At 43.7% G+C, this 12,378-nt stretch overlaps 1 protein-coding gene across 1 annotated transcript in view; it reads left to right on the top strand.

Annotated features, from left to right (window-relative positions):
- The window catches only part of Trpm8 (transient receptor potential cation channel subfamily M member 8), a 70,742-nt gene that overhangs the window by 20,731 nt on the left and 37,633 nt on the right, over positions 1–12,378 (top strand). Inside the window, exons 9-13 of the mRNA XM_076865950.2 lie at positions 3,566–3,668; positions 4,601–4,719; positions 8,527–8,817; positions 10,312–10,407; positions 12,013–12,142. Of these exons, the coding sequence (XP_076722065.1) occupies positions 3,566–3,668; positions 4,601–4,719; positions 8,527–8,817; positions 10,312–10,407; positions 12,013–12,142 (739 nt within the window). The remainder of the gene's footprint in view (positions 1–3,565; positions 3,669–4,600; positions 4,720–8,526; positions 8,818–10,311; positions 10,408–12,012; positions 12,143–12,378) is intronic.

Below are 12,378 nucleotides of genomic sequence, written 5' to 3'. Positions count from 1 at the left end.
GTTAGATTTAGTATGCATCATAATAATGATGATCCTTTCACTAGATTGGTATTTTAACAGTATTTAATTCCAAATATCAAATGCAGCAAATCAGCGTCCTGGAATAGAGGAGACCCTTTCCTCTTGCTCATGGTGGCCTTTGTCATTCTTATGACAATTCAGGGCAAACGAAATCCTAGTTAACAATGATAAGAGTCAACCCCGCCTTCTTGGGACCAGGAAATGGGACCCTCCTGTTCTTCTTTACTTTCACACGACAGGGATCCTACTGATCACCCTGATGCAGGGGATATTGAAATGAGCAGGATATGAGTCCTGTCTGATTTAGACCTCACTGTCTAAAACTCAGAATGCAGATGCTGAGTCGGGCCTCTCTAATGTTTGTTTATGTGATATTTCTACTTGAGAGATCATATTTTCCAGACTTTACTAAAGAAGCTAAAATGGGTAGTTTTATATGGAAGTTTTCACTTAGATTTTCTTGTGTCTGATCCAAATCCAGTTGAGAGATATACACAAGAATCAGATTGAGATGAAAGCTGCAGCTTTATGGGTGGTGAAGGCAAAGTTGAAAGATGAGGTGTACAGTTGCCTCCACCACAGGCCTCCTTATGCCTAGGCCCAGGTAGGAGAGGTGGGCCCACCCAGCACGGCAGCACCAGGGACCTGCTGGCCTCCCCACCAGCAAGGCAGGTGGTAGATGCAGACCAGAGCCCTAGCACTCTGCAAGGAGCAGATCCCAACAAGATAAGCAGCCAAGGGCTGGCTGGGCAAGGCCAGTGTCACTCCCCACCCTGAGTAGGTGAAGGGTGAGAGTGCCGGGGGACTGGTTCCGATGGTGCTCCCTGTGTGGCAGTCTGCAGAGAGGAAGGGAAGGGTCACCCTCCTCTTGTTGACTGATTCCCTACGTTCTCATAACTGAATAGGTTGAGTCAGTTATAAACACATAAATAGACCGATCCCAACTGTCTTGTATCAGAGCAAGATGTTGCATATTGGTCTCCAGTTTCAATGTTCTCTGTTGGGTGGGAGAAATTCAGTGGTCAGTGCAAGGGTATTCATGGGGAAGGAATAGGCAACTCTTATCTATCAAAGGTGGCTCAGCTCCATTCCAGTGACTTTCCTCTTATTCCTTGTACAGGTTGACATGTGGGGTCTGCACCATGTCATGTTGAAGAACAGAAGCCATCTAATGGGTTTTCCAACACTTTTGAGGGATTCTTATTTCTACTTCAAGAAAACACAGACAATTCATCTTAAACTAAAAGTTAGGCACATTTTACCCCTGTGTTTTTATTATCCTTTCTGGGATTTGTATCTAATTCACATTCATATCTAATGAAATACATTTATAATCATGTCAATCAGAAGACATACACCAAAAATGAAAATCATTGCATTTTAATTATACACTCCTAAAGGGTTTCATGGAAACAGATTTCCTAAAAGACCAGGCTCAAAAGTGGGATTATTAGTGAATGAATGTCTACATTTAGTGAAGCATAGAAGCAATCTTCCTGGGTAAGATCAATCTTCCTCACTGATCATGTGGATGTCCAACATCAAAGCCTGAACTCATGGTTTATTGACCTTTCCAAAAAAATCCCTTATACTTCTTCTACTGGGACCACACTTCTTCTCCTAATACTTCTCCTACTAATTCTCCCATATCTGCTCCTGAAGTTCTCAAGAACTTAATCTTCTGTAGTATCCTAATCCATCAGCCAATCTAGATATTGTTCATTCATTCATTTTAAACTATCTAATTGGTATTTATTGAGCATATACTGTGTGCTATATTTTGGCATAGGCACTACAGAAAAAATTGTGTATGCAACAGAACAGTCTGTATTCATAGAGGAAGAAGAAGTTGAAGAAAATTTATGTTGAATAATTACAATAAATGCAGCATATAATTTCAAATTGAAATAAGCGTTCTGAAGAAAAATAACATGATAAAAAGGACATGTGCCAAGGGAGGTGGTCCTGCTGTGGGGCTTTGTGAAAGGCTTGCAGAAGAAGTGATATGGGAGCCAGTGTGTGAAGGATGAGAGTGGGTGAGAAGATGGTTGAGATTGTGTTGGTGGGAATGGCAAGGCAAAGGTCCTGGGGTGAGAGGCTGGTCTGACATACCCAAGGAGCTTAAAGATGGTAGTGTGAATGGAAGCCGAAGAGTTCAGAGGGACCCAAGTAGTCAGCTCTCTTTGTTTTGAGGTTTTAATCTTTATTCAGGTATAAAAAGATGCCATTGAAAGCCTGAAATCAGGGAGACGATGTGATCAGAGCTGTGTTCATGAAAGTTCAAAATGTCTATAGTGGGGGCACAGGATTGGAGGAGGCAAAAGTGAATGGGAAGGGAGATACTAGTTAGGAGGTTCCTGCAGTTCTCTCTGGCTCTCACCAATTTGCTCTGTATCCATATTCATTTTCTTTTCTTCCTTTTAATTCCTTCCAAAGGAAAAGATATCTCACCCCTTGGTTATTCCCACTCTGAATTGTACTCTATAATCTTGGAACTTGGATCCCTCTTTTTGCCTGTCATATCTAGTTGGGACCCTTTCTTTCAGCATGAACAAAGGCTGCAAAAATGGTGAAGATGGCTTTCTCCTCCATGCTCTCATCTTCCCCCCCATCTCAAACTCTTTATGTTTTGTGTTTTCCTGCCATTTTCATTTATTTTCTCATCACATCTGGATATTGTATCTTCTGAACCAAGACCTCCATCATCACCTTTCCCAGGAAATAGAGGCCTTAAAAGCTCACCTCCTATTTTCTAAATTCAAGAATCCTTCTTATTTCACATCATGCCATCTTCCAACTTTTCTCTCCCACCCAGCTGAAAATCTGCATTTCCAGGTTCTCATTTCCAAGTTCTGCCAGAAGAATCCACCATCTCTTCAAACTCAGTCCAGCTGAAGTCAGATTTTCTTTCTCCTCCAGCAGGAAGCAAGGAGCCCTTTCTCACTGAGCTCCTACAAGGCTCAGCAGTGCTCCCAAACTTTGAAATAGGAGGCTCTTTCATTATAAAACATGATTAAAAATTTAAAATTATAGGAAGATCACAAAGGAGAATAAAGAAAGTTATTAATTTCTTTACTTAATCACCAAGTCCCCTTGGTTCTTTTTTGCATTTAAACCTTTTCTGATGCTTACATCTTTATGTCAACACTCAGATGTTTTTTTTATGGTTTTCTTTTGCTCTTTCCTCATTTAGTTACTTATTCAACAATTGAGATCTTTAATGTGCTAGGGTTGGTCACACATATATTCATATTTCTCTCTCTCTCTTTCTTTCTCTTCCCTAGTTAGCTTTTTTATAGAAGTCTCTATGTGTACTTTTATATAACCAGTACTTTATTGTCTTTGAGGTCAAGGACTCATTATTACAATTTAGAAATCAGAAGCTATGGGTTCAGATGTTGGAGATAAGAGAAAGAGATACAGAACCCGCTTTAAGTGGACATTTGAAAAATATGGAATAAAAAGATCTCTCACCAAAAGAGAGTTTATGTTTTTCATGTCTGAAATCAGCTGATTGACAACTTTGTTCTTTAAATGTTGCCAGCTCAAAGAAATTCTTGAAAGTTCTCACCTGTTAACAGTTATTAAAATGGAAGAAGCTGGGGATGAGATTGTGAGCAATGCTATTTCCTATGCTCTGTATAAAGGTAAGTGAAAACAGCTCCTTGGGCAGTTTTAGCTTTGTGTTGTTTTCTGTGACTTTTGGTGGCATGTATTTCTTTTTAAAAGAAACTTTATTATTATTATAAACTTATTATACACTTTATTATTTAAAAGAAATTTTATTGAGAATCTCTACTCCAAAATCCCAAATGAAGAAAAATCTAAAAAAGCTAAAAAATCTGAAACTTTTTAGTGTTGATATGATACCACAAGTGGAAAATTCCATAATACCATGAAGCTATTTCACATACATATACAAAGCTATTACAAATGCTTCAAATTAAGGCTATGTGTATAACATGCATATAAAACTTAAGTAAATTTTATGTTTACTCTTGGACCCTGGAAAATCTCTTTATATATATGCAAATATTCCAAAATCTGAAAAAAATGAAATATAAACCATTTTTGGTTCTGAGGAGTTCAGATAAGGGATCAGACCTTAACTACATTTAGAATCATTCTAGTACTTTCCAGAAATTTGGATATCATAGTATTTACTAAATTGAAATTATGTCTGTATAGACGCCTAGATGTAGAAAATATTAGATGTGGCAAAGGCATGAAGAGCACTGTTGTGATATGGTTCATTACTTGACAGAGTCAGATTTAATCCATGTCAGACGTGACCCTTGAGGCAGAGCTCAGGCTGCATCTAAGTCTATGTGGAAATGTCAGTGTGCTGTGGCAACATGAGAGAATATGTGGGGGAGAGGCTGTGGTCTGAGCTGGTCTTTGTTGCATACTTCAGGGCAGAGGCTGTGGGTGAGAGTGAGTGACAATGGAGGGAGGCCCTGATTCCAAGAGCAGACTGAGAATCGCCTTTGACAAGTGGCCCTGGTGGTCGGCCATGTGGAGTCTGACCCTCTTATGTGTGGGTCTTTGTTCTGCCTGTTCTTTTCCTGCCTTCTTACAGCCTTCAGCACCAATGAGCAAGAAAAGGACAACTGGAATGGGCAGCTGAAGCTTCTGCTGGAGTGGAACCAGCTGGAGCTGGCCAGCGATGAGATCTTTACCAATGACCGCCGGTGGGAGGTAAATGAGGGGCCTGGGTCTCCAGGGTCAGGGAGGACAGTGGTCTCAGCAGTGAGTTCTTGTCAGGGTTGTTCTGTTCTGGTGCAGTGTTGCCCAGCCTCATTTTTCTCTTCTGTGGTGTGGGATGGTATCATGACTTATAGGTTTGTTGTGAAGAGACAGTAAAGCTGAAGGCTGTGTCATCAGAATATCCACCCACCTATGCCACCTGAGGTTTCTAGCCCTTTAGCCTCCGTGTGAGAGGTGGCCTTCTGTCTGGTGTGGGACTGCAGATCTGCTCTTGGAAGTGGATGGGCAATATAGGTACAGGATTTTGTACTTTCCAGAAATACTATGATAACCATGGGCAATGCTATGATGGATGGGCAATGCAGGTGCAGGAAGTATGGGAAATACAGGTGCAGGATTTTGGAAAGTAGCTTGACACAAAATCAAGATAGCAGCACCATGTTTGCTCACCCCCTGACTTAGTCAAATTCTGATAAGAGATTTATCAGCAATGAGATGCAGAAGAGTTGATTGAGAACACCCCATGAATGCCTTACAGCTTCTCAGAATCCCCAGAGCCAAGTGAGCATCTTGGATATAGAATTTGCACATGCAATAAAAACCATCTTGTCCAGCAGACTGCCTTTCTTGCTTTTAAATCTGACCCGTGTTTTAGGCCCCTATTTTCTAGTGGGGACCTGTTATACACAGCGAAAGTTCAATCAGCCTTAGGAGTTCAGCTTGACAGGAATAATTACTAACTGTAGGCTTGCAAGACTGCTTCTTTGAAGTTTAAGTTCTTCTGAATTAATTGAAGTCATTAGTGCTTTATTTAGTTTTCTACAAGTAGGCATTGATTTGAAGGTATATATACCTCATATCTTTCCTATTTAGCAGCTAGGTTCAGAAAACACTCTCAGACCTTTTTTTAATCAAAGACTAGGACTGGATTTGTATTCCATGTGATCAGTTTTAATGATGGCAGTACAAATAAAGTAATGGCTCATGAATTTTTAAAGTTATCCCCTCCTTTGGCAAACATCATCTTGTATTTGTTCTGTACAGTGTAGCAAGCCCTGTTCCACGTTGCAGGCTTTAGTTAGGAACTAGAAATAGATTTATTAATTGAGTCCTAAATGAATCCCTGTGTGTGAAATGTTGTATTTTGGTAAGTTTAGATGGTACAAATAAACATAAACTCAGTCACATATTGAATTGTACATTTAATTTGATCAGCTCAGATAAAGACTGTTAAACATGAAGGGCACAGTGGTTGAGAATGTTCTCTGGAGCCAGCTCATCTGCATGACATGGTCAAGGACTGTGTCTCAGTTTCTTCCTACAATGGTGTGTTGAGCCACTTTGCACTGACTTGCAAGTGCTGGCTGCTAAATATTTAGGGATTTTGTGAGTTAGTTGTTATATATAGTTATTATTAAAAATCAAGTTATGTGAACTTAGATCTTAATAAATTTAATGAAAAGCAAAGGTAAGAATCAATCAAAACTCAACACTAATTCTTTTGCTGCATTTACCACTATTGTGCTCTGGAGGTTATTTCTGTGTGTTGCTTCTGCCTCCTGGAAATACTACATGTGGTCTGCTACTGATTCTGCAGTCACTGACTTGACACTGGTAGCTGAAACTTTGCCACGGTGGGAGTATCTACACCACAGGAATCGGCAAACACTACAAAATAGGGCCTACAGTTCTTTCCAAAAGCTGGTGTTAAACCTTTACCGGCACACCTTTGCTTGTCTGAAGATGGAGATAACAGCACACTACCTAGCTCACTGTGCTGTCATTACAATCAAACCAGATGATGCTTCTAAAGGACTTAGAACACTGGCACTTATTAAGCACTGTATAAATATTTGTTTAAACATAAAATCTTTGGAGTAATGCTGATATTTGTCTAAGCTTCCACGGTGCACAAAGCAGTCTCCTTGTGTTAGCTGATTTGCTGCTCACATTGATCCACAGCAAGATGATCTCCTTTTGTTGGTTGACAAACCAGAGCTCTGTGGGCATTGCAGGAGGGGAAGTTCTGATGACTTATTCAAGGCCTGCTCTGAACTTGAACCTCTGAAAGGAGCTTGACCCATACAGGTAAAGGTAACCAAAAACCTGGTCTAACTGCCAGCCTTCTAGTGACTTAGGGTATGGAACATGAGCAGATACTTGTTTGGTGGCAGGGGGTTCAACGGACCCCATTTTGCCAACTGTCTCACTTCACCTTCACAGCTACCCGTTTCAAAGAAGAGCAAACTGAGGTTCAGAGACTGAATCTTACCCTTGGTCACACAGCTGGAAAATGGTAAAATTGGGTTGGAACAAAGACATGTCTGACTGCAAAGCCTTTCCCTTTCCCCTGTGCCAGCTGTGCTCCTGGTGTGTCCCAAGGCTGGTGGCAGCATGACTGGCATGACCCGGGAACTTGTTAGCAGGACTCCACTTCAGACTTGCTGAGTCATCCCCAGGTGACTCCCCACAGTCTGTATTTCAGCAAGGCCCCTGGGTTTGAGAGCCACTGCTCACATCTCCAGTCTGTGACTCGTGGAAAGGGAAACGTGTTTAGAGTGAAATCTGAAACGCTGGGCACAGGGGACACTTGCCTTGAGGCAGAGGAAGCACAGCTGTCTCGTCCCTGGGGGAGCTGCTTCGGGGCTCAGCCCAGTCGGATGCACAGGGCAGGGACTCTAAGGACCCTTGACGGTTCCCTCTCTAGGCAACATGTGATCCTCTGAGACCAGCATTGGACAGAAACAAAAGCCATTAGCGCTGCCATCGGCATGAGATATTCACCCGGATCAGGGCTCAGACAAGAAACATAAGCAGATGAAGTGGGTGGGTGGGCAGCAGTGGGGAGCTGTGGGGACCGAGGGGACAGAGAGCACTGTCCCCAGACTGTGGCACAGCAGAAGCACTCAGTTAGGGTGTGGGTGCCTGGGAGCAGCAGCTGCCACCGGACTCTAGCTGATGGGGTCCCATGTTGTCAGGGCGTCTGGTTTCCACTCCTAAATCTTGATGCTGGAATTATAGATTTTGATGAATCTTTGAATTTTTAAATGTTGACAATGGAACCAAACTGCCATAAATCCTCTGGAGGACACGGAATGTGTCTGGGAGCTGGCTTAGTCTGCAGCCTACTGGTTTGTGGCTGAAGTCGACACTGATGGCTTTTTTTTAAGATTCTCAGCAAGTTTCTATGGTATTAGTTTTATCAGGAGCTCAGAAAGTGGAGACAAAGGTAACTAAAAATCAGGTCTAACTGCCATGTGTTCCAGTGACTTGGGGTATGGAACACGAGCAGATGCGGGCTTGGTGGCATGTGGTTCCATGGACCCCATTTTTCCAAGTGTGTTTGAGAATCGGGTTGCCAGGTGAAGGTTTGTGGGCATGTGTGAAGCACAGTAGGTCCCAGGGGACTGGTTGGTCCCAGGCTGCACTGGTTGGCTGATAATCTGTGTCTGCTGTAGACTGCAGAGAGAGGGTCCGGCTGCACTGCTGCCACCCACCCCTAACTGGGTGCTCCTGCTGTGCCAGATGGTGGGGTCAATTCCCACACGTGTGAACCTCTCTCTGCTCCACACAAGCTGAAGCCCAGGTGGCATCCCATGCCCACAGCAGGCCAGTGCCACAGACTCCATCCACCATGCTGCGTCCCCCAGGAGTCTAAACTATAATTCAGTGACGTGTTGAAAGAGAGTTGAGTTCTTCTAACTTTGCAGCTGGAAATAGGATGTGGCGGAGGGAGGCCGTTGCCTTGTGTCCTCTTTGGGACGGAAGCTGTGAGTGCGCTTTCTGCTTCCTCCTTAGTCAGCGGACCTTCAGGAGGTCATGTTCACGGCTCTCATAAAGGACCGTCCCAAATTTGTGCGCCTCTTTCTGGAGAACGGCTTGAACCTGCAGAAGTTCCTCACCAATGACGTCCTCACGGAGCTCTTCTCCAGCCACTTCAGCACCCTGGTGTATCGGAACCTGCAGATTGCCAAGAACTCCTACAATGACGCCCTCCTCACCTTCGTCTGGAAGCTGGTTGCAAACTTCCGAAGAGGCTTCTGGAAGGAAGACAGAAATAGCCGGGACGATTTGGACGTGGAACTCCATGTATGTACTGTTTGCTTAAATTCTCCCATCTTTTGAGTTTTCTTTGAAAAACAAATAAAAAACACCTCTATCTCTGTCTCTCCTACTCCCTCCTCATTGCCATAAGGTGGCCAACAGATTGACATAAGATTTTTTCTACTGCCTTTATTTTAGATGCTATCTGGTGAGTTTTCTGATGTTTTGCTCCATGCTCTGCTTTAAATTGGTCGCAGCTTTTCTTAATCATAAAGCTTGGTGCAGCATTCAAGGCAGTTAGTGGGGAGCAGGGGCAAACGAATGGCTGCTGGCTCACTTCTTGGTCTACCGGGCATGAGCTGGTTGAAGTACCTCCCTGCTGCCCACGTAAAGGACTGAAGAACTGCTGGGCATAGAAGGGACAGTGACTATTTCCCAAAGGATAATCCAGGTGTCCACTTGAAAGGGTGGGTGGGTGTGCTCCTGGGCTGGCTTGGGTCCTCCATGTGAAGGGCAGGCAGGCCGGGTTCCACTGACCAGCACCAGCGACTGTGGCTAACGCTTGTGCTGATCAGAGCCCAGTGACTGGCTGGTCATGCCTGGGGCAGTGTTCTGCCTGATCTTCTAGAGCTGCCCAGTGGAGTGGATCTCCAGTACCCACCATGGCAGCATGCTTGATTCCACACTTTTTATTGATGTCTCTCTTTTCATGTCTCATTTCCTCACTTTCCTACTGGTTTCTTTGGGATCATTTCCCAAACAACCTACTTATCAAATCCTTATCTCGGGATTGCTTCTGGGGAAACCCAAACACGGTCATTATCTTTTGGAATTCTGGGACTTTTAAGTGTGTGTGAGTTAAAAATCTGAAGAAGCTAGGTGTTCTCAAGAAGTCGAAGTGTCCAGAGAGCTTCTTTTGGACACTGTTTATGTGAATTTTTTTTTTTTTTTTGCAGCACAACTCCTAACTACACATTATGCATGTAAGATTTTGGCGAAACATGAAAAGAAGTCGAAAGGGAATATATACATGCTTTCTATCAGGACAGGTCTTGAATCTTGAAGACCAGCTGGGATTCTAATTGATATATTAGGAGTCGAATCTTTGAATAAGAATCCAAAGAAAGAAGCACATTTTATGTTCTGATAGTTGAACTTTAACCACAGGAAAGTTAGAATTTAATCTGAACAATTTTTTCCCCCTAGATGAGAAACAGAGTTATATGATGAGAAGGAATTGCTTTCTCTCTGGCTTGTGAGAGGTCTTTTAGTTTTTAAATTGCTCTTAGCACTTCTTTTCACTCTTGATACCTTTTCTTCTAGTTGTACTTTATATTTTATGATAGATGAAAGATTTCACATCAAATTACACCCCCTGGAGGGTGGCAGAGATGGAAATCGCGTCACTCTGCTGTTCCAATGGCCCAGCCGCAGAGCCTCCAGCACAGGGCGCTCCCCTGGGCTTCCTGACCCCCTTTTCCTGGGCACCTGAAGTGATTTGCATCTGCACAGCTGACCCTGTGCTCTGCCCCCTCCCAGGATGTGTCTTTCATTACCCGGCACCCCCTGCAAGCGCTCTTCATCTGGGCCATTCTGCAGAACAAGAAGGAGCTCTCCAAAGTCATTTGGGAACAGGTAAATGTCCAGCTTGAGTTCACACCAAAGGCATGCTTGGTTGTAACAATTCTGACCTCGAATCTCACGTGTACTCTAAAACATCACCCAAAAAAAAAAAAAGGCCACAGTTCTGCGACTAGTGAGGCCAAATTAGCAGATTCTGGTGAGAGACGATGGGGATTAGGAAAATAAAAACTCACTTTACGGACTCAGATTTTGAAGATAATGGCTGGGATCAGGTGGAGCTCTACTCTCTGATGGAGAAGCAGGTCTAAGAATTACACCAGCCATCTTTATTTATCTGTGCCTCATTATCAGATTAAAAACTGTACAAGCATTATTCTTTGTATTCATGAAAGGTACAGAGTTAGCAACATTATGAAGCTTATTCTGCTGTTATATTCTACAGTTGCGATGTGCAATGTTAGGAGCTTTGTGCAGCTCTCAAGAAAGTCCATTGTTTAGGGGCTGGGGTTGTGGCTCAGTGGTAGAGGGCTCGCCTAGCACGTGTGAGGCCCTGGGTTTGATCCTCAGCACCACTTAAAATAAAGATATTGTGTCCATTTACAACTAAAAAATAAATATTTTTTAAAAAGAAAGTCCATTTTTAAAGTTACCGTTAGGCAGGCAGGTTCAGGAGCTTGGTGACACATTGTGGCTGTCTAGCAAGAGAGTTCCTCTATTCCCAGGAGCTGTGTGCCTGAGAGCAAGGTTGAGGCTGATAAGAGTCTAGCACAGAGCCTTCTCATGGAGGATGTTACCATAGCAACTAGACATGCTGCCCCTTTGCACAGAAACTTTCCCAGGCACCAAGCATGCAACAGTCATTAAGTCGTCAGAGACTCCAATCTCAGACACTGCTCTCCCATTCTCTGTCACTGCTCCCACACTGCAGATGCCAGGTGGTCATGGCTGTGTGTCATGGCTGTGCTGCATGTTGATGGAGGTGTGTTCAGGAGGGTGGTCCCTGGAGAGTGGGTTTGCCTTGGGGGGCACCTAGTGGGCACCTGATTCTCAGTGTGTGTGAATATTTCTCAGTTGGTAAGGATTTGAAATTTAGTATAAAAAGTTAATTTTTGGCTTTATTGCTTTATGAACAGGAAATAGGGCTTGTAAAAGTCCGCTTTTGAAAAATTATTGAGAATTTTATTTGTGATTTAGCACATAACACTAGCTTCTCCACTTTGAGAGCATCAGGTTGGGTGCGGACTACTGAATTCACACATATGGCCTCTGGTTACATTGTTCAGGTCCTTTATGTCCTTACCCACTTGTCCCCGTCTTGGAGCTCTTTGTGCAGCCCGACAAAGCTGTAATAGAGGACTGGCTGCCATCCCCTCTTACTGGCAATTTCTCGGGGCATTCATCTTGATGTTTTTCTTTTCCTGCGCTGCTTCTTCATCTGAGTAGCTTCAGGCTCGAGGTCGCCCCGTTTAGGACTGAACATATTCAGGTCCAAGACTCTTTTGTGCTCATTACAAATTCTACTTTGAAATGTTACACATAGTTGGGACTTTGCCCCTTCCTGCTCAAGCTCTGAGTTCATTCTTGTTCATCATTAGTGTCCACTCAACTGCTTCAAGGGATTCTGAGTTAACCTAAGTTTCTCCACCCCTTGAAAAGACCAGGGGCTGTACTCTGGCAGCCCTGGGAGCCAGCAAGCTTCTGAAGACTCTGGCCAAAGTGAAGAATGACATCAATGCTGCTGGGGAGTCCGAGGAGCTGGCAAATGAGTACGAGACCCGCGCAGTGGGTAAGTCACAGCAGAGGGACTCCCGGGGAGGTGCAGGTGGACTGGAGTGTCTGGGCTCCCCCTGCTGGCCTCACGGAAGGCTGCAGACCCATGCAGACACCCACGCAGTGTACGGGCTTCCTGCTCTTGGGACTTTTCCAAGAGTGAATGTGAAAATCTTGAGTACTACCATTGCAAAGCTACCTGGCTCAGGCCTAAGTAGCTCAACACCTAAGGAGGTTTCAGGGTGTTTTTTG

This window comes from Callospermophilus lateralis, chromosome 9 (assembly GCF_048772815.1).
Source record: "Callospermophilus lateralis isolate mCalLat2 chromosome 9, mCalLat2.hap1, whole genome shotgun sequence".
Classification (NCBI taxonomy): Eukaryota; Metazoa; Chordata; class Mammalia; order Rodentia; family Sciuridae; genus Callospermophilus; species Callospermophilus lateralis.
Note: the sequence above shows the minus strand (reverse complement) of the source record. Positions and strands in the feature narration are given on the sequence as shown.